The sequence below is a fragment of the Eucalyptus grandis genome, chromosome 11 (genome assembly GCF_016545825.1).
Source record: "Eucalyptus grandis isolate ANBG69807.140 chromosome 11, ASM1654582v1, whole genome shotgun sequence".
Classification (NCBI taxonomy): Eukaryota; Viridiplantae; Streptophyta; class Magnoliopsida; order Myrtales; family Myrtaceae; genus Eucalyptus; species Eucalyptus grandis.
Genome location: NC_052622.1, coordinates 16,140,628 through 16,166,130, shown reverse-complemented (window position 1 = coordinate 16,166,130; position 25,503 = coordinate 16,140,628). Strand labels below are relative to the sequence as shown.

Here is a 25,503-nt window from a genome sequence, read left to right as displayed (position 1 = left end):
TATAATCAAAATAATGTGGATTAATTCCATCCAATTTTGCTTCTTAGATTTCTAAGTGATTATTTTCGGTGAGTTATTAGCAATTGCATTTTAGAGAGAGGGATTGCAAATAAATGTTTCGAAGACATCGTGAACAAAATTTAATTAATACTCTTTTAAGTTAGATGGATTGGATGCTTTGTTAAATGTTTCAAAGACATCACCAACAAAATTTTAATTAGTATTTAGATGGATTGGATGCATTCTTGGGGTCAATCGATTGCTCATGCCAAGAATGATAGATTTGTAAAAAGGATTTTGGCATGAATTAATTAGAAGATAGCCCTCGGATAAAGGACAGAATTATGTCTGGTTGCAAAATTAATCATGACATTATCCAAATAGTCCACAAAATTAGAGTTTCTTCCCGGCCGAACTATATAATAAGGAAGTAACTACATTATTTTAATTAATTTTCGTTTTCTTCGATGTGTTTTGTTTCCTAATTTGAATTTATCCGTTTTTTAATTATCTTATTTCTTGAGAGAATTTGAACTAAACCTGAAAAAACTACCCAGGGAAGCCCTCGCACGTTCCTGTTCTTGATCCTTTACCGTCTTCATCATCGAGCTGCTGCGTCCCAAGTTTGTCTGTCTTTTCTTTCTCGTTTCGTGTCTTGACTATGGAAGACTTTGGGTCCAAGTAACGGAGAACTCCACCGCCTGTGGTGAGACTCGCGAAGAAGGAGCAGGGATGATGATGGTAGCTGGGAACGTGCCCATGCAGTGTCCCCGATTGCACGGGAAGGACGATCCAAACAGTCAAGGTAGGCACTGTTTTCGACGGTTGTGAGAAGGTAATGAAAGCTCAGACCGCCCATTTATCGATGTTTTACAATGCCCGGATGTGGAGAGGATGCTCCGCGCCGACAAGTTGAAGCACCGGTTCGCCGAAGTGATCCTGAAGGCGAAGTTGTTGCAACATGACAAGGCGGACATTCAGGAGACGCTGGCATGCAGACCAGCAATTAGATCTGGTATCTTGCAACAGAGATCGTTGGCGAAAACGGAACTAAGAAAGGAACTCGAACGGAAAAGAGAGGCGGCTCGAACCAAAGTCCGGAGCATGAAGCGGACAGCAGACCTTGCAGATAATTTGGATGCTTTAAAGGAGCTCAAGAGGTTGCTGGGGCGCTCTCCATGGGTGATGGATGTGTTTCACGGCGTTCGGAGAGAGAACCGCTGGAGAAACTCGGGTTGTTCTTGAAGGACACATCTGCAGATGAAGACATTGAAGCGGAGCTACTCGAAAGAGAAGGAGACTTGGGTTTTTCATAGTCATTGTCAAATTTCCAGAGATTCAATTCATGCCGAAACTAGTAACTTAGGCTCTGATCACTTTGGCTTTTCGTAATCATCCTCGAATATCAAGAAATTCAATCTTAGCTAATTGTCACAGGCCAATGGTCCGACTCTCTCGGTTGGATCTGAACTCTGTACTGAGCCGAGCCAGTAGAAGGCATAGATTGCTCATCGCCATTGTAACGGACTGATAACTCTCGACACGAGCCATTTACACGTGAAACGATATATAGTGCTGTCTCGACAATATTGTATTTCTGCAGACCCTCCGTCTCTCCTTTTAATCATCCTTGAAGGAAAACCTGCCAAATCTTGCTCGTATATGCAGCAAAACCCTCTTTGAATACTCATGAACTCCAGAGTTTTCGAGGGTGGAAAGTGTCCATTTCGTAGAGAGAGCATATATTGAACCAGAGAAACAGACTACATGAATATTAATTTCCAACAAAATACTGATCAATTCAAAAACTCGAGGGGAACACATTTGTGTGGATCAAATAGAACAACAATTTCAATACGAGTTCTACATTTTACAGGGAGCTCCTTAACTTTGCATTAACGTACCAGGTCATCCTTCTTTCGTGGCCAAAACCATGAGTTTTGACTCCTCTCATCATAGGCCTTCCATGTCCAGACTCCAGATCTAAGCCATACTCTTACTTCTACATCAAACGAGTTTTTCTATATGAGAACAATATATTACAGCACGGCCAATAATTATCGGTGTCTTGTGGCTACAATGTGTCCAACCCAAGTTCCACCCACGCCATGCCGCCTTTTTTCTACTCTTTCTTTTGCATAAACCATGCCTATTTACATTGAACCTTTGCTTCTCAGCACGCCCTGGCAAACTTCCGTGTCCAGATCCGACCCAACCACCAGCTTTCCCAAGCTTTAAAATCAAAAATCCTCCTCTTATTATTTGTTCCAGTATCCTCTTGCGTCTCTACTGACACAAAACTATTCAATGAGTCCATGCCAGTTGATTCCCTCACAATCTCGTCCACCAACCCTAACACCTCACTCATCTTAGGGCGCGTCTTCGGGTTTTTATGCAAGCATTTGTTGGCTATTGTTGCAAGCCTGTGCACGGACTTGATGTGGTATGTCCCTGCAAGCCTGGGGTCCACTATCAACCTAAACTTCCTTGAATCAGATAGGTACGGCTTCACCCATTCTAAAAGCTTCTGTTCACTCTTCGGGAGGTTACGATCTAAAGGACGCCTGCCAGTGATTAGTTCATAGAGGAAAACTCCATAGCTCCAAACATCATTCTTCGATGTGAGACGTCCAGTTTGCAGGTATTCAGGAGCAGCATATCCCATGGTTCCCACAACCTGGTACAAAACCATCATTAACAATACAAGAAATATAGTTTGAATCGTCCATCGCACAAAAAATGTCAAGGAAGATCTGCATGAGGGAGACACTATGTAGTACTTTAATTTATTCATAGTTGTACCTTAATCAAAAGTGTAACAAATTTGTGCAAGTGTCTATGTTTTTAACATGATTTACTTCTAACAAAGGAAATGGGCAGGTGTAAAATTTTAGCACCCCACCACATACAGCATGCAGAAATCACTTTCAGGATGTCATTCAGGTTTTACCAAACTTCTCGCTGATGCAGGCACTATTGTTGCTTTAATAAGTCTGGACAGTGAAGCATAGCAAAGAGATTAAAAGGATATCAGGGTTTCTGTGGAGCTGTACCAAACTCAGACCCTTCTCAAAATTGAGTTGGTTTCCAAATACATACAAAGTGTCACATGCATAAAAGGCTGATTAAAGTAAATGGAGCACACAAGCCCAATTTAGATGTTGCTTGATGAAGTACATCATCCCAATCCCCAAAAAGTCAAAGTAACAAGAACATGCCTGCCAGAGGATGTTAAAAAGAGAAAAAAATTAAGACATGTTGAATTGATCTAAGTACAGTATTATTAAGTCGTCTGCCATAGTAAATGGTCCATCAGTGTTAGTCGTACCTTTTAATATATATGTATATACGTACTGCATAAAGACCGTTGCAAAGCTTTAACAAACATTTAATCCTAGCCATTGATGCATCAGGATGTGTTATGGCTTTTTGTTAACCATTGATGCTGCCAAACTAACTTTCAGAAACATTAAAGCTTCTAATGACAAAAAGTACAATAGCCTAGATCACTAAATTGTCTGTAGAGAACAAAAATGTTCATCCAAAATTTATCATACAGACATGCCCAATTAGCTATGGACTTTTCTTTCTGTGACTAGACTGTCTTCATAATAATGAAAATGAATCTTAGACCAAGAACAAAGAGAAGGTAAAAATGATGGGAGATGCTACCAAATAGAGCATTAGTTATTTAGCACTGAATTATGTCTTTATGTTACATAGGCACATGTGGACAAATAGGTAAAAGAATGATCAATCTATATGAGCATACCGCCGTTGAGACATGAGTTAAACCCTCTTGAGGTCCGAGTCTTGCTAATCCAAAGTCCGACAACTTGGCATTCCATTGCTCATCCAGTAAAATGTTCGATGATTTGAAATCTCTAAAAATTATCTGTATCAGAAATCACCCAAATAGTAAGTAAGAAGGCAGCCCCTGATTTTCAGATGTGTAACCTGGCCAATGAGAAAGGCTTCTGCCATGTCACTATACTCAAGAAAATGTTTTTAGAAAAAAGTAGAAGCTGCTCATAATCATCCAGAATCATCCCAATTGACTCCCACTTCTAAATAGAAAGAAACTGAAAAGAATGGAGGCAGAAGATTATGGCAACAAAATGAAAAAGGAAAAGGAAATTTCAGTTCTAATGGACAAGTGATGCCTAAGAGCTATGGAAATGGGACTGCTGAACTTAAATGAAGGGAAAACAAATGATGCCATTTAGGAGTCAACGTAATATGGATCAAGGTGGTAACCTGGAAATCCATTTGCTCATGTAAGTATGTCAGGCCACGAGCAGTATCTTGAGCTATTCTTAGTCTCATATCCCAAGGAAGGGGTGTTGTTGAGCGAGATGATAAATGATCATCAACGCTTTGATTTGGCATATACTCATATACCAAAAGCCGTTGAATTCCTCTTTCATCGTCCTCGGCACAGTATCCAACTAATTTTACAAGATTTGGATGTTCAACCACACCGAGAACATTAACTTCTGTCACCCATTCTTTATGTCCCTGCAGATAAACAGCAAGCAGAAACTACATTACTACACATAATCTTAAAAAGGGATTATTACACATGATTAGGGAGGACAAAGTTTTACCTGGGTTCCTTTCCGGTTCAGCTGCTTCACAGCCACTTCAAGTTTTTTAGATGGATCTTCTGTAATCTTGATTGTACCCTTGTAAACAGACCCAAATCCACCCTCTCCAATCATGACAGAGCGGCTGAAGTTCTTGGTAACTGATTTGAGTTCTGAAACAGTGAAAGCTTTGAGATTGCTGGATTTCTGCAAAACATTAGGAAAAGCAGTCCTCCCCAAAGATTCTGTGCTTGCTTCAGAAAGGTTTCGAGAAGTCAATTCCGAACCAACTCTCCTAACGTCAGAATCAGTAAATATAGAAGCCGTGGACTGAGCTGAAACCCACTTTGGAGTTCTCTCATCATCCTTCTTGTCCCCGTTTAAAAACGAAAAGCAATTCATAGCTGTAAAACCAGGAGATAAATCAGAGATTGAAACACCTCATCAGGTAGAAGCTACACATCGAACAGCACCCGGCGTCAACGGGGTTAGATGATTCCATCATTCATCTTATCATCATTATTCACAAGTTACTATTTCTCCCAGGTTAAATGGCTAATCCAATAGGGGCTTTGAAGATCGAAGCACTCAAACATACTAGAAGTTAAAAGACAGAAGTTTCCAGCAACCAATCGATGCACTAATGATGAACAAAAAAGGCAAGTTTGATTACACGAATCACGTCAAACCCGTCAACCGCTCTCGCAACAGGGCATCCTTCATCAATCAAACGAAGCAGCTACCGAACATATTGACGCCAAACGACGAGACAAAAACTCACCTTGGAGCCTTCACTTAGCGGGCGCTTCACATATAATTCAGCCGCGAAATCAATCAAAGTCCCGATTTTGAGGGAAATCAGGAACAACCCACTTCAGAAAGACTTCGAAAAGTTCAAGAGCACAGAGCTTGCGCGACCAAGAAGAAAGTCATCAACACGGCAGCTTCAAGTCAGCTCGCCAACCAAAAGTAACGACCCCAGAAAAGATCAAACTGCACCCAGAAGAAATAAGAGAGAGATTTGCAGCTCCGTATCCGTCGTTATTAAGACAGACGCGGTCCGGATTCGTCCGTGTCAGAATGCGACTGAAACGTTGGAAATTTAGACCGTGTGGGTCAGCTCCAGACTCAACACAGAGAGAGAGAGAGAGAGAGGAGGTAGAATTTCCGGGATCTCATAAATAAAAGCTTATCCCGATTTGCTACTTAGAAAAGAAATTTGGAACATACTTTTCTCAACCTTCGTTAAACGATGGCGGCCGTATCATATTCTCGCCATTGCTGATTATATCTTTGCTTTTTGCCGGCGATGACAGCTGTGCTGAGCTCCAAACTTATCACCATCTTATCAAAATTCGTAAATTAATTTTCGACCCAAATTTATTCTCTACTAATATTTTATTTAACTTTCTATTTATAATATATACTTTCGGCAGTGATAAATAATCGCCGGTCAAAAATGAGCTTTCAATATTGCGAGGGTATAAATTTGACATTTTTTTTCTATATTAGCGTGATGTTTGGTCCACACATACCGGTATTCTAGCTGAAGTGTCTGTTCTTCAGGTCAAGTCCAATAAAATACTTGACCATATGCCCCGAAGAAGACGCCCAAAAGTAGAAGAAGCTTCGATGAACCAGAAGGGTAGAATCCTGGTATCTTCCCTTTTTTGCCCCATGGATGATTTTCACACTGCTTTGAAGCTTTACATGCGAAATTAGCATATGGGTCTTGTGCAGATTGCAGATGGAGATCTTTTTCAGTAAGCTGCATATTCTCGACGCTTCCTAAGAATCCGATAAATTCGCTCGATATATCAATGTTTGTAGAGGCATACATAGGCATGACGCAGTCAAACCTTTGGCCTGTCCCTATGGAAAGAGTGATGCAAGCGACATGCATCATGATGATCTGTCTAACGACCCCATCGTTGTGCACCTGGCCGTGATGCGCGTGAATACGGGAAGATGAGGACTTTGCTCCTCCACCGTACGATGTGATTCCCGCGAGAATCAAATGGAGGCCAGTCAAGATCGTAGACTCACGACCCGGTGCGGAAGCGTGTGGAGGGTCCGGATGGACAGTTCTCGGTTTTAGGTGCTCAGTCTAAAATCGAGAATATCACTTTCAAATTTTTTGAAATTAGAAACCGTCCGTTGGTTGCATGGACGGACCAATGATTGAGGTGAATCCATGGAACTGGCTTCTCCTTTTCGCTCTCCCCCAGCCTATTTTGGCTCTCACAACCATGGTAGCTCTTAGCCTCCTCAAGTATTAGCGCTGCAGCAGCGTCCTTGGCAACGATAGCCATGGCCCTCGTGCCACTTCTGTCCTGACCACCACCACCATCTTCGCCACCGCCTCCATTGTCTCTCGCTCCTTCCTCTAGACCAATGACAAGGACAATGGGAAATTCTTCGAGCTAAAGTTCACTCCTATCCCCGACGACAAGGACGATAGGGAGAAGCCTGAAGGGGAGCAGGAAGAGGGGAGGCAAAAATGGGACAAGCCTAGCAACGAGGACGATAGTGACAATAAATGCAGAGGTGGCAACGAGGATGGCAATGACATGGAGAGAGATAGTTCAAATTCGAGGGGGAAAAGAGAATCGGCTCACCATTTCACCGAGTCCGAACTAGGACTCGAAAGGAAATGAGCAATCCGGAGGTGAATTGAAGAGGAAGAGGGAGCTGAGAGAGAGTTTGAACTGCGAGAGAGGAGATGAAATAGGAGAGTAGTAAATTGAGACAAGATGTTCGAGCCCTAAATGTTACATTTACTAATTTCGATTTTTTTTTAATATTAAGTTAATATATTATTATAATATAATCGGTCCGATTTGAGTGGGCAAGTGAGCGAATCCATCCATAAAACTGGGAATCAAACCGATTCTCTTAAGAATCACCGATTTCGGGTGGTTTTGGTCCAGTTCCAAGCGGTGTGGGTGTATCTCCATTCTTTTGCACACTCCAAGATGGGACCACCATGGCTTTTTCCTGTTGCCCTTTTGCCTTTTTACGTTTATCCGTTCCTTCAAATCAGCCACCTCTCTCTCCTAACCATTGCTTCATCCTGAAATGGGGACTTGCCACGTTCCTGAAACTACGTCGTTTGCCTTCTCCACGAGCTCTTCACGTTCCCATGAGCAAAACAAGAATGGACCCATTACCCTGATCTCGATTCATGAGCCGAAACATCCCGAGAAAAAAGGCGCGGTTGATTGATGAATCTTTTGTGAAAATGTCGGAACTGGATTTCCTGACATTGCCATTGTTCATGATTGGCATCATAGCGCAAAGTCGACGTTGCATATGATTCTAGTGCCTTTGGGATACATGTATCCAAAGTTTGATGCTGGATGCCGGCCATTAAATACTATTCCAAGAGCTCCATTTGATCCTAATGAGAGGGGGAAAGAATTGCAGGTGCCGTCGTGCCTATGTTGTGTCTCTCTTTCTGGTTGTTTTCTTGAGTTTCTTGCGTCGCACGATATCTGTGGATGGGGATGATTTCAGTCAGACCAACAACCCAACCGTGTTGCCTCTGGTCACGGGGCTAATCTATGGCCGGCTTTCGAATCTTACCTCTTTATTTAGAGACGATATATCACGCAGCTTGGGCTTCTGCATTAAGGATGTGTGAGTAGTTCCTTCTGTGTTTGCTCTCTTATCGGTCGTGCTTGTATGATTTTCCCTCTGATCCAATGTTATTTTGGCCTTAGGGATGCCGAGTGGAATGGGGCGTTTAACTTTACAGGGAAACTGGATTTTTTGACTTCCTGTATCGAGAAAACTAAAGGTGTGAGCTTTAGCACAATCTGGGATTCCCTTCATCTTCTATTGAAACTGCTATGTCTTGGAGAGGGAAAGAGAGACTCCTCAGTCGCATGGTAAATTGAAAGACTTAATGAGTTATAGTTAAGGACATTGGAAAAGCAAGGAAAAAGACTAAAAAGCAAAAGCTTTTTAAGACAGATACGGTTGATTTCACAAATTATCCGGTAGAATTTGTAATCGAGCTTCTTTTATATCTTCCGATGGGGGTAACATTTTGGATTAACAGGAGATCTTACCAGAAGAATTTGCACGGTCGCAGAAATCAAGTTTTACTTCAGTAGTTTCTTCGAAAATGGGCCAACAGATGGAAATTATCTAAGGCCTAACAAGAACTGCAATTTGACTTCTTGGGCTTCTGGATGTGAACCTGGATGGGGTTGCTCAGTGGCAACCGATCAGAAGGTCGACCTCAAGACCTCGAAAGAGATGCCTTCGAGGACACATGACTGTCAACCTTGCTGTGAGGGCTTCTTCTGCCCTCAGGGTATTACTTGCATGATACGTAAGTATATAAACTGCTAGATGTAAATTCTGAAATAGAAAATTTGCGTATTATATGCTTCCTAAGAGTAGATATTGATCGAAAAGTGTATATGACAGGAAAATTTGACAATAATCATAAGCAGAGCAACTACCTTATTATTCCAGGAAAATGTTGAAATGCTAAAAGCATAACCGGGAGCTCGTACTGGCAGAATAAAGGTTTAAGTACACCATAACTACAGAACTAATTGAGCAAATGGAAAAGGGAAAAATTTGGGAGAGAAAATTGACGTTAAACAATGAGTGCAAATGCTTTCCAGGTCTCTGTGTGAATTGCCATCAAAGAGGCAACTGATGGTCGTGAGTATTATTTTCAAGCCATTTCAGGGCAAGCATAGTAATACTTGATAGGCAATGTGTCAGATACAAAAACGAAGCAGGAACTCTGCTTATCCTCTGGGTTGACTAGATTCTGTGAGAACAATAATAAATGAAGCAACTTTTCGTGCATGACTCTGGTTCCACAGCACCAAAAGTTGACTGCTCTTATGGATATGGCATGCTGGGCTTCGCGCGCTTATTTTGGTTTTCATGTGTTGTTAGATTGATTTTCAAAAGGAAAAGAAACAGGAATTCTGCTTACATCTGTTGTCTTCCTTTTTCTTGTTCATGAAGCATGTCCTTTAGGTTCCTACTGTCCCTTGGCAGAACTCAATAAGACAACTGGAATATGTGATCCGTAAGTTTCTGGAAGTTGTGAATTGCTTTTCCCTCCGCATTGCTATATTTTTAAACTTAAGAGCAAGGTACATTGCAGATACAATTACCAAATCCCACCGAGACAGCCAAATCACACGTGTGGGGGAGCAGATATTTGGGCTGATTTTGAGAGGAGTAGCGAGATGTTCTGCTCTGCAGGATCTTACTGCCCGACTACCATCAAAAAAATGCCTTGCAGTAGTGGGTATTAATTTCCATCCAAGCCTCGATAATTTTAATAATTACGATATAAAACCCGAACAGTGTTGCAGACCTGGGAAAATTAGTTCATAATCCACCATGCATAATGCACTATCACACCAATTTTCCATGCTTGGAAAAAAGTTGATGTCTCTGTGTTCATTTTCAGACACTACTGCAGGACAGGTTCGACCGCAGAGAGAGGTGAGCTTTAATTGGTCCTTCAGATTTTGATTTTATGACATGCTGAACAGAGATCTGTTTGTATATCTACATTTCTCTGCTTTGTCCATCTATGCACTGATGGGTTCCATTTAATTGGGGGGCGGAAGCAGAATTATGCGATATCTAATTTTGGCTGTGCTAACCATTGTAGAATGCGCCAAGTTGACTACCTGCCCCAAAAGCACCACCGCCCAAAATATCCATGCATATGGTATCATCCTTATAGTAAGTACATCTTTGATTATGTATCTTTTATGCACTGGACTGGACTCCTTTCACTCTGTCAGACAGGAATGGTATCAGCTTGGAAGTTTTTCAGTGTACATCTTGCATAGAAGAACTGGTTCTAGGATTGTTTCCCAACGACCTTGAAAGATCTTTCTAAAAAAAAATTTCTCGGAACATCATTTACTTGCTCATGAGATTATTGTGCACATCAATAGATGCCAATGAAGTGAAAAACTTTAGAACAGCCGAATACAATTTGCAGATCTTCCCAGTGCCGATTGACCACAAAATGCAACTTTTCAATTCAGGCTGCTGTAAGCACTCTACTGATACTCATATACAACTGTTCTGATCAAGTTCTCACCACTCGGGAAAAAAGGAAAGCTAAATCTAGGGAAGCTGCAGCAAGACATGCAAGAGAAACCGCACAAGCTCGGGAAAGGTGGAAATCAGCAAAAAATGTTGCCAAAAAACGTGCGGTGGGCTTGCAACAACAATTATCACGTACATTTTCTCGCCAAAAATCCAGAATGCAACAGGACCAGTCAAAAGTTATGAATCAAGCTAAACCTGACACAGTGTCTGCATTACCTCCATTAGATACTTCCAGTTCTTCTCACCAATCATCTTCTCTTTCAAAGGAGAAAAAAGAGCCAAGCAGCCTTACCAAAATGATGCGTGCTATTGATGAAGATCCAAATAGTCAGGGAGGATTCAATATTGAAATTGGAAATAAGAATATTAAGAAGCAAGCACCTAGGGTTAAAGAAATGCATACACGAAGTCAAATTTTCAAATACGCATATGGTCAGCTTGAGAAGGAGAAAGCTATGCAGCAGCAAAATAAGAACTTGACCTTCTCGGGAGTGATCTCTATGGCTACTGATACTGAAACGAGAACCAGGCCAAGAATTGAGGTTGCATTTAAAGATCTAACTCTCACATTGAAAGGAACGAACAAACATCTGCTCAGGTGTGTCTCTGGAAAAATCATGCCTGGCCGAGTTTCTGCTGTGATGGGTCCATCAGGAGCTGGAAAAACGACATTTCTTTCTGCTCTCGTTGGAAAAGCTACTGGGTGTACTATGACAGGTTCAATCCTCATCAATGGGAAAGATGAATCCATCCACTCATACAAGAAAATCATTGGTTTTGTACCACAGGATGATATTGTTCATGGAAACTTGACAGTAGAAGAGAATCTACGGTTTAGTGCTAGATGCAGGTATGTGAGTAGTTATCTGCCAGAAAGCTTACCTATTTTTATGCATCACGACTACTTATTCCTGATTTAAATTCATATCGATAGCGGACTCTAGCACTATAAGCAGGGAAATAAAGGAGAGCCAAACAGATCATTGTATTAGTTAATTATTAAAATTTGAACAGAGATATGCAAAATGGCTTTTCTTCATAATGCATAGTTTCCCAGGGTCCTCCTTTCACATAGTCAATTGTACATTAGTGATTTTTCTCCTCGTCTATCCTACAAGTGATGATGGACATTAGTATTCTTTCACCCTATGTTACTTATCCTTCTCATTTGCTGTACTTAGAAGCCTTTTAGACTTTTTTCCCCCAATGTACCATGTAAGTCAAGAAGGTTGTCCTCCCTGAACACTTTGTGGCATGATCACTAGCTCACTGAATTCATTTGTTTCTGTCAGTAACTTGTGACCGAGTAGTTTGGGAGAACAAGTCTTTTTACGTTGTCTGGCATGCCCTTCTGACATTCTGGATCAGATTGCTTGCTAGCAACTTATGTCTTCTAATTACTTCTCTGGTTGGAATGGCCAAATAGACTACCTGCAGACATGCCAAAACCGGACAGAGTACTTATTGTTGAAAGAGTTATTGAGTCCTTGGGACTGCAGACAGTGAGGGATTCTCTGGTTGGCACGGTGGAGAAACGGGGAATTTCTGGAGGCCAAAGGAAGCGTGTCAATGTTGGGCTAGAAATGGTCATGGAACCTTCACTGCTAATCTTGGATGAGCCCACATCTGGTTTAGATAGTTCATCTTCCTTGTTACTACTTAGAGCACTGCGTCGTGAAGCACTTGAAGGAGTAAATATCTCCATGGTTGTTCATCAACCAAGGTACACTGTTACTTTCTGTTTCAAATGGATAGAATTATTAGTTGCTTTGATCAAGAGAGAGAACCTGCATCTACTTTCGTCTCTTTTCTCTGACACTGTCACTTCTTCCATATCTTTTATACCCAGTAAGATCATTAATCTACGAAATCCTTGTTCAAGTGAAAGTAAGTGAATGATCATTCAGTTGCTTATGGATTCTAATGAATTTCTCTGACCATCCTTGCTGTGATTGGGAAAACAACCTTGGGATTCATGACATCCAATTTGTCTTGGCACATGCTTGTCTAGGGCTAGGGAGGCTGATTCTATGCATGTCGTAGCCACTATCATCATCAGCATTACAAAGTGGTTCCAGTTGCAAAGAATTGTTACATCAAATGACTCTTAAATGCATAAGATGGACGCTGGGATTAAGGCATTAGTTAGTTGCACACAGTATGCCATGCATGATCGTATAGTAGTCCTGTCATTTATTGAACAGGGTTTGGGTATTTGCTATAATCTATGTTTGGAGTGTTTCGCCAAGGAGCATCGGTCACTTAGTTGTTCAAAAAACCATTAGTTTAAATTTAGTTGACACTTTAAAGATGCATGGTAATTGTTTCCCTCATATTGTCTCGGTTAGTCGAAGGTAATCATTGCCCTTCTTTATCCAGCTACGCTCTATTTAAGATGTTCGATGATCTAATACTTCTAGCAAAAGGTGGGCTCACAGTGTACCATGGATCTGTCAAAAAGGTCGAGGAATATTTTTCTGGACTTGGGATCACTGTTCCAGAACGCGTCATTCCTCCAGACCACTATATTGACATCTTGGAGGGCATCATAAAACCAACTGCAGGGGTCAATCCTGAACAGCTTCCTATAAGGTGGATGCTGCACAACGGATATACAATACCCCCAGATATGCTCCGATTTGCAGATGGACTCGAAAAGTCTGCAAATGCAAGCAACACGTCAGATCCTAGTGCTGGGGGCACCGAACACTCATTTGCTGGAGATCTCTGGCAGGATGTCGTCTTTCATGTTGAGCAAAAGCGTGATCATATAGAGCATAACTTTGCGAAGTCCAAGGACTTGTCCAACCGTATCACTCCTGACGTACTTCGTCAATATCGATATTATCTGGGGAGGTAACGAATTCGTGCTTCTGGATATGAACACTACCGTCATAATCAAAATCTTCTAGTTCTACTGATTAAAGCTGCAACAATTGACTCGAAAGCTTTTAATACTTTGAGCTCTTGAGGTTTAACCTACTTGATGAGCCACGAGTTTTTTGTGAGATGCCACATAATGCTAAAATCTGAGAAGTTCATCATTCTGGTTGGCATTTCTGTACTTCACTGAATAAATCGATATTCTGTTTCTAAAATGCATCTGAATGGACTTGCCATGGACAACATTGTGTGGGCCAAATCTGAAACTTAAACTGTACGTGTTTCTTCTTGACTTTTACATTTTAACTTTTGGTTTAACTTTGAACTTTATGGACTTTTGTACAACTTAACTTGTCACGCTGGTAAAAGATTAACATTTAAACTTGCCAAATGTTTCTCCAGTATTTTCCACAAATTAGAATATGATTTCTATTGTGGTGGGAAATTCAAATATGGCCTGTTGGCAGACCTCTGTATCTCAACAAAGTTCCTGGATATAAGATTTTGGATATTTGTTTTAATAACCAAGTTAGTAATCTTCCTAGACTGATGTTCAGGGTGGGGAAGCAAAGACTACGAGATGCTCGAATACAAGCAGTTGATTACCTAATACTCTTACTAGGAGGAGCATGCTTAGGTACTCTTGCCAAGGTCAATGATGAGACTTTCGGGGTCCTCGGTTATACCTACACGGTCATTGCTGTATGTAAGTTTATCTCCCCTCTTGATTTCAATTAACAGCTACGTGCATATTGAAACGTCTAATTAGTAAGTTCAGAAGTGGCTGTAAAACTCTGTTGCATGGATCCGATCGATGAACATAACCATCTTCTGTTACTGGTCGTTGAACCTGACATTCTGTACAACTGTTATCTGTGTCTTTTTCTTACCAATATCCAATTCAATTCCAATCTGCAGCATTACTTTGCAAGATCGCGGCACTGAGATCATTTACTCAGGACAAATTACAATACTGGAGGGAAAATGCATCGGGAATAAGCAGTCTGGCCTATTTCTTGGCCAAAGATACAGTTGACCATTTCAACACTGTGATCAAACCACTGGTTTATCTATCCATGTTCTATTTCTTCAGTAATCCTAGATCATCGTTTGCTGACAATTACATCGTTCTGCTTTGCCTCGTGTACTGTGTGACCGGGATAGCTTACATATTTGCAATCTTCCTTCAGCCCGGCCCCGCCCAGCTGGTATGTGTCTGATCTCACTGAATGAGCCATTGCCGTTATTAATTGGACATTAACTCACGTCATCTGCAACTCACCATTTGTCGGGGGACTTTTCATCGACATGCAGTGGTCTGTGCTTCTTCCTGTGGTCTTGACTCTCATTTCAACACAGCAACAGACGGAACACCGCCTTGTGAAGCGTCTAGGAGATTTGTGCTACCCCAAGTGGGCTCTAGAGGCTTTTGTCATTGCAAATGCCGAGAGGTTCTTTCATCATATAGACAACTACAATTTCTGCAAGCCTTAGGTCTAGAGTTTCAACACCAATTTATAAAACACCAACTTCATGGAGAGAAATAGCAAGGAGAGGCCATTCTGGGGATTCAAATTCATGTCCAGTGGGAAATGCACATCCCGGAATTCATCAATGATGATAAATAAGATAATAAGGATATGATGGTTCTCGTTAGTTCGCAAGTTCATTCAAATGCATTCATCAAGACGAAACCAACCGTTTGAAATATGGTTTTACCTTGAATAAAATAGATAAAAAGAGAAACTTGAAATATTCCTTTCAAATTATGCTCCTACACTATGATTTTACATTATCTGAAGCCATATGATGTTGAGAATCTCTGGCCTTCAGGTACTCTGGAGTGTGGCTGATCACTCGCTGCGGAGCACTCATGGAGAGTGGTTACGATCTTGGCCATTGGTCCGTGTGTCTGATACTCCTCGTACTCATGGGCATAGTCAGTCGTGCCGTCGCATTCTTGTGCCTCATTACATCCCAGAAGTGAATTCCAGCCTCCCTTCTTGCTGACACCTTGTCTTGGTAGCACTGAAGGAGTCTCTTCTCAGCACTTTTGTACATAGCACGAACTGAGAGGTAGATCCAAACGTCAGGCAAGGTAAACGTGCATCATCTTTGAAGAAACCAGCGGTGAAAGACAGGATGTATAAATTCTAGCACACTGGCTGCACATTACGCAACCTATAGGTATCAAGATCATATTGTGCGCGATCAAACTCCTAGAATGCTGAGTGTTTTTTTATGGATGGATGCTGTAATCTCACCAAATGATGGTCGAACCAGCCGCGAGATTGTGTGGGGGCGGTTGGAATGAGGTGAAGATGTAAAGTGGTTGCTGTCTAAATTTTGGTACAGTAATACACTTGAACAATGTTTTCGAACCAGTGAACATTAAATCTGCAGATACATGGAACTTGAGATTTGTACTGAATTATACGTACGAGTGAGCTGTCTCATGTTTGCGGGAAAACGCGAGCACCTGCAACTGCAAGCCCATGCCTGGTCAGCACCAACCATTCCATCCGAGGCATTTTATAGCAGCAGCCGCGGACACTGACAGGATCGGCCGCGAAGGATCGTGAGCTTTTCCAAGTGACCGTTTTTCATTACTATCCGGACAGCCAACGTGGCGAGATCAACATTGATGACATTGAAATGGTGAAGAAGAATCCTAGATTGACTACTGACAGAGTAGTGAAAAAAGTCATATTGCAATATATATTTTTTTAAGTAGCACCGTCACCTTGACGTCCCAAGTCCTAGAAGAAATCCCGTTTTTAAGCAATACATAAGTCCATCTACCTCCAAATGGTCATCATCTTGGATCATTATTAGGAATACTTCTTTTGAAAGCACAACCCATATGGGTAGGTCTCCCTTTAATAGGTGTGCAGTTTGTGGTTTTTTGAAGAATTAGCCCGATCCGACTAGAATAAGGAGTGATCACCGGGACGAGAAGACTCAAACAAGGTGCAGCACTCGACAAGTTTTGAGAATGATGGAAGGGCCAGGAATGAATGGAACCGCACGTTAAATTAAGGAGAGTATCACATCAGTGACACCGATCAACATCAATGAAGGCGTCATTTTAACACATGGAATTTGAAGGAAAAAAAAAGAAGGTGTTCTATGCGCCATTTGATGTGTGGAAAAGTAAGCCACCTACAATTTTCGAGTTTTGACCAAAGTCGATTGGCCTGAATATCACAAATAATATGAATGAATAATGCACCGTATTGCCGTATCACTGATATTCGCAAGGATTTTCTCAAGAGCGGGACTAAGGAGACGACCAAATTTCAATCATGGAAAAAACTATCCCATATTTTAAACGATCCAAAAAAATGCACCAATTTTTACTTGAATGGCAAAAATCTACGTCATTGAATTTTTCATCTTTACAAGCCGATGGAGTTGCTCGTAATCATCGATTTCGAATGCTGATTTTCAATTTCAGGACAAAAAAGAACCCTATTCAAGAACCCTAAATTTTTTCACCTCAGGATCGCACTTTTTCTTCTTCTTTTTCTTTTCTCGCTAAAACAAACGGGTCCTTGATAAAATAAAATAAAATAGAAATATATTTAAAAAAGAGCTGAAAATCAACGTTATTATTGATTAAAGGAAGCAGTGTCATTTCACCAAATTAGTGTGCCTTGCTGACATATCGTTAGAACCGGTCCATGCACCTGCGCGGTTAGCAACATGGGCTTGCACATTACCTTGCTCGAAAGGGGAAAGGAAAAGACATCAGCAATTTGACATTTTGTTCTTTTAAAAAAAAATGTTCGTCCCACATTTTAATTGTTGGAAAAGTTGGGACATTTATTTTTCCTTGCGCCTATAAATTCATGCAACTTTTATAGAAATACAGAATTTAATTGTACGCGTGTTTGACACATTGACTCCACTTAGAAGAATCAAGAATCAAAGGATCGAATTGAAAGCCCGTGATGTGCTAATTGAAATCCCGTGATGTGTTGTAAGACAACTTTTTTCTTTTCTAACCAAAAAGATGCAGAGTGACAACTAGTGCTATAGACTTTTTTAGGTTTTGTTACTGTATGATTTTGGCACCCGTTAGAAAATATTTGGTTCGAGCCAAAATCACTCCACATAACCCGCGAGCCAAAGAGTCCAAAATTGACAAGCTCATTAATGGAATATTAACAATATGGACATCTCTTTGTACTAGAAGTGCAGCAGTTACACAACGCGGTAGAAAGCCCATTGGATGGTTTGTGTTCATGATGCAGCTCAAACTTGTAGTCAAAAAGAAAATACAAAGATGACTTCCTGTCTTTTAAAACTCTAAATATCAAAAAATTAATTTTTTTATTATTGAAATTCTGAATTGGTACGCTCGTTGTCTCATCTAATTCAATAATTTGATGATAAAATTTAATAAGAATTAATTAATAGTAAATCAATAACAGAGATATATTAGTTTTGGATGTTTTCAAATTCAATCATTTTCTTCGATCGACCTAAAAAAGAGAAAAAGAAAAAGAAAAAAGAACGGGGGGGCCAATCACGAGCGACACACGCGAGAACGAGCAGCACGTGTGAACAGTGGGGCTTTCGGACATGAAGGGCGCATTATATTTAGTACCCACTTTTGTCCGGTCACATCGCGGCCATGCATTATAAAACCATTTCGATTCCGTCCCGACCAATAAAATATTCCAATTATATAATAATTAAAAGAAAAGAAAAACCAGACATCATCCCCTCCCTCTCTCTTCAACCCTCTGTCTGCAATCACGATCGTGATGTGATTTCGTGGCGCGATTTGGCGGTCGCGAGCTTTTCTCCTGCGGACATTCGCCCCAATTCCTCTGACACCTTCATCGCCTCTCTCTCTCTCTAGGTCAAAACCCCTTTCTCTCTCTCTCTCTCCTTCTCTCTCTACTCAGTCTCGCTAGTTGAGCCGGCGACTGCAGTGCGTGGGGGGGACTGCGCAGATCTCGCTCTTGCTTCCGCCGCCGCCGCCGCCGCCGCCGCTCCTCGGCCTCCCGGCCTCCTTCTTTCCGGCTTCGCTTCGGGGTAGATCGGAGGGATTTTCGGCCCGCTCCGCCCATGAACGAGGTTCGCCTTCGCACTCTCTCGTCGGCATTGCTTTTCCGATCGTTTTCCCCCCTCAAAGGTGCTTCCTTTTTGAGGCGACGGACTGCATGCGTTCGATGGGTACCCGAAATCGAGCGGAGGGGAGGGGAGGATCGGATCGTCGGTCTTGTTGTGACGGATGAGTTTTTTTTGTTCGATGATTCTTTGGCGGAACGATCGCGTGTTTTTCTTTGGTGTGTGCTCGCTTTCTTGGTCGGCGATTGTTTCTCCGAGTGGTCGTGTCTGAGAAAAGGGGGACGGACGGGAAGGATGGACGTGCATTTCTCGCGATCGTCCTGATTAGCGAACCCCTGGGGCGTGGGGTTTTCCGTTGCTCGTTTGTGACTTTCTCTGTAGACTATTTCTACGGTTTTTTTTTTCATTTTCGTTGGTTTCCACTGCTGTTGTGTCTGCTGACTGCGGAAAGAAATGTTGTGGTGCTTGCCATTCAGTTAACTGTAATGGGTTCCGCTTGATGCTGTAATTCTAGCACGGAAAAGATGTTTTACTCTTTGACACTGCTTGTCAAATAGTTCTGCTGTTGTCAAAAGCTCGGCACACTATTAAAAGCGCGTGCCTTTTGCACGATTGAATAATTGAGGGTCAGAAGAGCACAACCATTTTGCCAGGGATAGGATAGAATTTGGGGAACGATGCCGCATTTTGGTGATGTTAAGTGGGATGAACAACTTGGGTTTTCAAGGTGGACTGGATTGCCATCATTAGCTTCCACTGAAGCAGTATCTTGCATAGTCGTCACTAATAGTTGGAAAAATGAGAAACTTCCCTTTTCAAAGTTATATTAGGGCCTTCTTATTACGAGAAAGCGTGGTTCAATGGCACATATTTTGTTTGCATGGAAGTTTGATGATCTATTTATGCAAATTCTATTGACACAAATCTCTCTCTCTCTCTCTCTCTCTCTCTCTCTCTCTCTCTCTCTCTCTCGATTACAAGATTAGAAGCGCTCCAGTTCTCACTAAAGACATATCTTATATGTCCATTACAAATTCTTGTTTGTCTAGAAGCCTGTGGCTGCATCTCGTGGGCTTGGTTTGAGTACATATGTAGTTTGTTGGTTCTGTGCAGACATGCTTAGATGTTCTCCTGCTTACTTTGAGTCAGTGCTACCGCTGAAACTGCATTCATCTTCCATTTTTTTGATAGGTTAAAGAAGAATCTCTTGTCCCGCCTATAGAAGACGAAACTACTGAAGTCGAGCATTTACTCGAAGAGCCTGAAAATGATTACTTCTCAGTGGATGGTGTCTTTTGCTCTAATGAGGAGAATGCCGGGAAGTTCTTGGATAGTAAAGACTTCCACGATGAAGTGGAGTTTAGCCTCAGATCTACCAGTTGTAAGACAGAGCCTGCTTATTTCAGTATTTTGTTCATCGAATCAAATTGTCGGGTTCTTCAGCAGAAGCAGATTAAATGGAGATTTCTCATGCATATGAGTTGGATGTTTTCTTCTCACATTGTTACCCTCCATAGACATTTTACAGTTCCATTTCTTGCATGTATCTAACTAATGAATTCTCTGTACATAAAGTAGGAGAAATCTAGTAGCAAGATTTACTCTAAATAAATTGCTAACTTAAGTACTTCATCTTGGAATCAAGTCGCCCTCCTTTCTCATTTTGACAATGCAACTAAACAATTTGAATAAAGGCTTATTCGAATGCAGTGCGTGGCTCGACACCACTGGCAACTCTGTAGAAGAAACTGTACGTGTTGCAATCTTATTTGTAAAGATCTAACTGCTTCAACAAAAAATGAAGCTGCTGATAGTTTTCTGCTTCTATCTATATATATATTGCCAGTAATCCTAATTCTGATGAACATTTTTGCTTTTCTGCAAGGTGGACTGGATTCCTACATTACTCCAGAAGGAGGAGATGCGCTAAATCTTGGAGTACGTATCCCTTACATTGATTTTCTAAGGGTCTGCTTGTCCTGTCTTAAGAAGAAGTAGCTTCTGCTTTCCTTCCAAAATTTTGAAAAGGATATGAAATTTTCTAAGTTTGGGAAAATTTTGGGAAATTTCTGGATTGCTCTATTTGTCAATATCTGTACGTATGATAGGTTTCAGGTGTTTGACTCAAATTTCAAATGCTACGAGAAAAGGAAGTACCAAAAGGTATTAAGTTGTTCAGAGATACCCCAATCTTGCATTTACACTCTGAATCCCTCTTTTGGAGAATTTGGTTTGCAATCCCTCCCTCAATCTTACAAGATCAAAGATCCAATTTCCACCCTGGCTGTACTTTAATCAAATATGCTAGTTGCTTACTACTGTATCGTTCTCGTCGTATATCCTTTGCTTTAGGTGGCTGATGTTTGCATTGGGAACTTTTAGCAGGGACTTGAAGGATTTTTGGATGAAGTTGATGATATGGAGGTTCTCGATTCTATGGATGGTCCTCCCATTGCATGTGAAGATTATCTTTTAGGTAATTCCAAGTCAGCATAACATATGCTAATTTTGTAAGAATAAGACATTGATGACAATGTCTTTCTGTATTAGACATGGATCTTGCGCAAGAAGTCTCTGCATTGGATGTTGGCCTCTGTGATGGCCTCCGCTTGGGGAATTCTAGTACAGACAGTCATTCACCAGGATATAGTGGAAGTAGTAATGGTGCCATTGAAATGTCAGAGTCATCTGATGGAAATAATCCAGAACTCAATTGTAATGACGATTCAAGTCAAGGGAGAATTGGTCCTGAGGATAGCAATTGTCTTTCACGTGATTCCGTAAAGGTTGATCAACTGCAAAATAGTCCAGATTGTGTTGTTAGTTTGCTGTCAAGCCGAAACAAAAACAATCCTGCTGCAGAAAGCAGATTGGTAGCATGTCTCACGCAAAAGAGACAGAGAAAGCCTACTCGGAGGTACATTGAGGAATCAGCAAATATGAAATCTAGTCATCTTAGGCCAGAGCAAAAGCCTTTTGCTGTTGATTCAAAGAAGCATGTGATCTTTAGAACTCCTGATCAGCTACATAATGTGGAATCTAGAGAGTTAATTTCAGTTCCTGTGAAGGATTGTCCAGAAGAGACTGGCATCAAAACTTTGCCTCACCCTCACTTACAGGGAAGACGATTGAAGAAACGCAAACCCCTTTTGGTAGGAAAAATTTTGACCTGTTACATGTTAATTCTTTATTGTTGCTTGTCCACTATTTCCATGTGCTTTAAAGCGTAGTTTGTTTTACTTGGTAAAAGCTGTTATTAATGTGATGATCATTCCTAGTTTAAAGGCTTAGAACTAGGTTACACATTTAAACACCAATTTCGTTCTGGAGACTGTTATTATGAGACATAAATTGAGCTGGATATAATTGTTTTAATTGAGTGAAGAGTGAAGTTAAAGTATTGCGCAAAGTGGGTCACGTAATTCTAGGTTTGCAAGATAGTTCGGAGGAGTTGATTTCTGGATTAATGTGCTCTTTATGGCTTTTGAGAATTAACATCATACTGTCTGATTTATGCTATCTTCAATATTCAGGAAGATGATTCGGGAGAGTATTCTTCTGCATCTGAATCTGAAGATGACTTTGTCGAGCGGAGACCTAAGAAGGGTATTGATCGGAGGAAGCATCAAAGAATGTGGACTCTTGCTGAGGTGACAAAGTTAGTTGATGGTATCTCTGAGTATGGAGCTGGGAAGTGGACAGATATAAAGAGGCTTTTCTTTGCTACGTCTGCCTACAGGACACCCATAGATCTCAGAGTACTAATTGTGTTATATATCAATAAAAGTCATAGTCCACATTCTCTTTTTACATGATTTTGATGATTGACATTTGAATTCTGCAGGACAAGTGGCGGAATCTTCTGAGGGCTAGTCAGGCACTAAAATCACACAAGGGAGAGGTTAGCATTGCTTTTACTTTACTGGTTGTGGAGTGTGATCAGATCAGCATTCTGTGAATGCTGAGTATGCTGTAGCTTCTTTATACATGACAACAATCAAAGTCCATGAGCCACGTAACGAGCTATAATTGGATCCTTTTAGATGATGCAAACTGAGTATAGAGGTTGCATTTGCATTATGCAGTAGTCTATGTCATGTTTGTTATAACTTTAGATTAATGTCCTTGTTTCCACTTGTCAATGATGATCTGCATTAGATGTGGTAGGATGAGCTGCAGATCTCTCTAGACAACTCCTTTAATGTTCAACCTTGCCTCGTTGGCATCCTATTTCAACAGCAATTACTCCAGACCTTTTCTATGGAATCTGAGTGGTGTTCATATTTTGCCGCTTTTTCCAGAATGGGCCTAAAAACGAGTCTAAAAGTAATTTCTGTTCACTCCATTACAAGTGTTATAAAGTCCAACGATCAGTCGTGTCATTTTATTTTATGTATCCTGTCTGTCGCGGTGGAGCTTTAGAGGTTGGGCTTACCTTAAAATTAGGACCGGCATTTCGTGTTCAAGTGTCATAATCAGGTTTCACGATCATGTCTAGTCATGTCATTGGAAATACTATATATTTGCTGATTATGCTATAATTTTGTGTATATGCGATTTTTGTCCCTTTTGGGTTTGCCATATAATCATGTACGAATGTGGTACTTCGTGTTAGAAATTGCCAATGCTACTTAGAATCTTATCATATGATTGTTTCGTCTCTAGTGTTAGCATCACACGTACCATTTATGACGTATCTGAGATCTCTCAGAGTATTCCTCACCATTCATTCTAGGGTTATCATGAGTAGTGAATTAGTGGTGCTTCCACTTGATAATGGTAATATGCGTGTGACCTTGATTTGGTGTACAAGGACCATCATTTTCAATTCATGTGCCCATGATTAATTCTGTTTGAGACAATAATGCGGTGCAACAAACAGAGATTTTATTCAGCCAATGATAAACGTGCAGGCCGAGACCGAGACCGAGACGAACGAGAAGAATGCTGTCCGTCCATTGCCAAAGTCCTTGCTACACCGGGTAAGTGAACTAGCAACAATCCATCCATACCCGAGGAGCTACAATTCGAGATCCCGCCCAGTTCCTACTGCAAAGAAAGGTGCTAGGCTCAGCTCTAATGGAAGAAATGTACGTAGAAGAGTCTGCCCTTGAAAGAAGCATTTGCAAAAGCTGTATACAAAGTAGGTGTTAAGAGAACGAAGGAAACCAACCGTACTTTTGCTTCATATCGATCTTCAAAAAGAGAGGAAAAGATTCTCTTCTATTTTAGTCTCAGCTGGAGAAATGTTGCCGCCAAATGTGGTAAACATTGCATTGCGCAAATAAAGAGTAAGGGGGACAGGGACAGATTAATTGGATTGTCTAATTGCAGATATAGAGCTAATTTGGCTTTGTGTTTCTTTTACTACTGCCTGAGCATGGTAAGTGATGTGGGGGGTGTCAATGATGCGCAAGCCTCATTTCTATACGGTGCATCCCCCTATCCCAGTTAATTGCTTATGCATCGTTTGTCACTGGCCTGTGCTTGGAGACATTAGGCCACGTTCTCATGCTCGCTCTTGTGCATTAATGCATTCCCTCACATGCTTATGACTGATCATGCATACGTGCCTCATGTCACCCCACCAACCAGTCGTCATGCATATCCTATGGGGGTCAACGCGACACGTGCTTGTGACAATCTTCTTCTCACGATAGCATGCATCGTACTCATACCAGTGTCATGTGTGTCCATCTTCTCGCTTCGCATCGTCTCAATGTTACCTTTACCCGCCATAGTCGTGATGCTAGATTTTCTTCATGACCATGAGCCAGACAGTTTTCGCTACACCTCTCCACTAGGTTTGAACCCATGCCGATTTGTATAACGTCGAGAAAATAATCTCTGAAAACGTTGCCGAGTTGCAAGGGACTCTGTGATCCCTGGACACGTCTTCATCAGATCGATAAACGTATGTACAGTAAGATTCCTGCATTTTGGGCCGGCGAAATTTCTTCACTTTCAGAATTTCACTTGGCGCCCGAACTGCCTCACCAACTATCAAAAGAACCGAAGGAAAATTTCAAATGCGTAAGATGCGTACTAGTTAAAATCAACGTGACTATTTGTTGACAGACGGGATCGATCAGGTCGCACAAGATTCCTGTACCCCAGAAATGGAAAAGGGCAATGGCAACAAGAACAAGCACGAATTCGAAACGACGGCAGATGTCCGGAAGACAATTTCGTTATTGCATTGAATACCGAATTAACTAAGAATATCCCGAGCAACAACGTTTCAGCCTCTCTCACCCTCCACCACGCACAGAAACTGAAGCCAGAAGGCCGAGCCGACCATCATGATGGCGGCGAAAATGGTCGGCAAGGGGGTGTCGAACTTGGACCTCCCCAGCATCCTTCCCGGAATGCATAACACTTCTCGGGGAACATCGTCCAAGGGAATTTTCATGAACTCATCCCCAGGGCAGGCTCTCGAGAATGACGATGATGACGACAAAGATATGGCGAAGACAGAGGCCGCCTCCGGCGCAAAAATGGCGATGCCCACCGTCAGCATCAGCATGGCAGTCCATGAGGCGGCACGCCACATCCGCCGCACGCATGCCACACCGACCATCCCCAAGGAAAGTGAGGCGAGGAATGAGGATGATGGCATGATCGGTGCTGTTCAGTGCGGAAGTTCTGATACATGGTGAAGTAGAGCATGGCTCTTTGGTTGTTGAGACTAAGGGGAGGGAAATGGAGGGAGAGATGCAGCTACGATCGTGCGAATATTTTGGTTACAAGATAATAACATATTACTCGCGCTTTGCGGCTTCATGCCAACTTCAAAATCACAGAAGATAGAGATGACGTAAATTTAAGGAGCAATAGTTTCCAT

General features: G+C 41.5%; 3 protein-coding genes across 7 annotated transcripts; 2 read left to right on the top strand and 1 right to left on the bottom strand.

The window, feature by feature from the left end:
• Positions 1 to 1,745: 1,745 nt before the first annotated feature.
• Positions 1,746 to 5,835, bottom strand: LOC104425076 (serine/threonine-protein kinase PCRK1). Its single transcript, XM_039305455.1, has 6 exons — positions 5,817 to 5,835; positions 5,368 to 5,672; positions 4,608 to 4,990; positions 4,258 to 4,518; positions 3,773 to 3,895; positions 1,746 to 2,677 (listed from the first exon to the last, which is right to left on the bottom strand). The coding sequence occupies exons 3-6, from the start codon at positions 4,986 to 4,988 to the stop codon at positions 2,174 to 2,176; spliced, it is 1,269 nt and encodes a 422-aa protein (XP_039161389.1). The 5' UTR covers positions 4,989 to 4,990; positions 5,368 to 5,672; positions 5,817 to 5,835; the 3' UTR covers positions 1,746 to 2,173.
• A 2,154-nt stretch (positions 5,836 to 7,989) lies between these two features.
• LOC104427321 (putative white-brown complex homolog protein 30) lies at positions 7,990 to 15,564 on the top strand. Its single transcript, XM_010040429.2, has 15 exons — positions 7,990 to 8,225; positions 8,309 to 8,385; positions 8,650 to 8,925; positions 9,582 to 9,645; positions 9,724 to 9,870; positions 10,036 to 10,070; positions 10,243 to 10,316; positions 10,628 to 10,897; positions 10,961 to 11,544; positions 12,121 to 12,417; positions 13,074 to 13,550; positions 14,135 to 14,283; positions 14,496 to 14,785; positions 14,892 to 15,028; positions 15,411 to 15,564. Exons 1-15 carry the CDS (start codon positions 7,990 to 7,992, stop codon positions 15,562 to 15,564), a joined length of 3,267 nt encoding a protein of 1,088 aa, XP_010038731.1.
• A 2,710-nt stretch (positions 15,565 to 18,274) lies between these two features.
• Positions 18,275 to 24,026, top strand: LOC104425075. Of its 5 annotated transcripts, none has more exons than XM_039304858.1 (8): positions 18,275 to 18,665; positions 19,851 to 20,040; positions 20,545 to 20,597; positions 21,042 to 21,135; positions 21,210 to 21,811; positions 22,193 to 22,417; positions 22,504 to 22,560; positions 23,579 to 24,026. In XM_039304858.1, exons 1-8 carry the CDS (start codon positions 18,657 to 18,659, stop codon positions 23,771 to 23,773), a joined length of 1,425 nt encoding a protein of 474 aa, XP_039160792.1. In that variant the 5' UTR covers positions 18,275 to 18,656; the 3' UTR covers positions 23,774 to 24,026. The 5 variants fall into 5 exon arrangements, with proteins under 5 accessions (XP_039160792.1, XP_039160791.1, XP_018721186.1 ...); XM_039304857.1 differs by having other exon boundaries at positions 18,277 to 18,665; positions 23,573 to 24,026; XM_018865641.2 differs by having other exon boundaries at positions 18,278 to 18,665; positions 21,045 to 21,135; positions 23,573 to 24,026.
• The last annotated feature ends 1,477 nt before the right edge of the window (positions 24,027 to 25,503 follow it).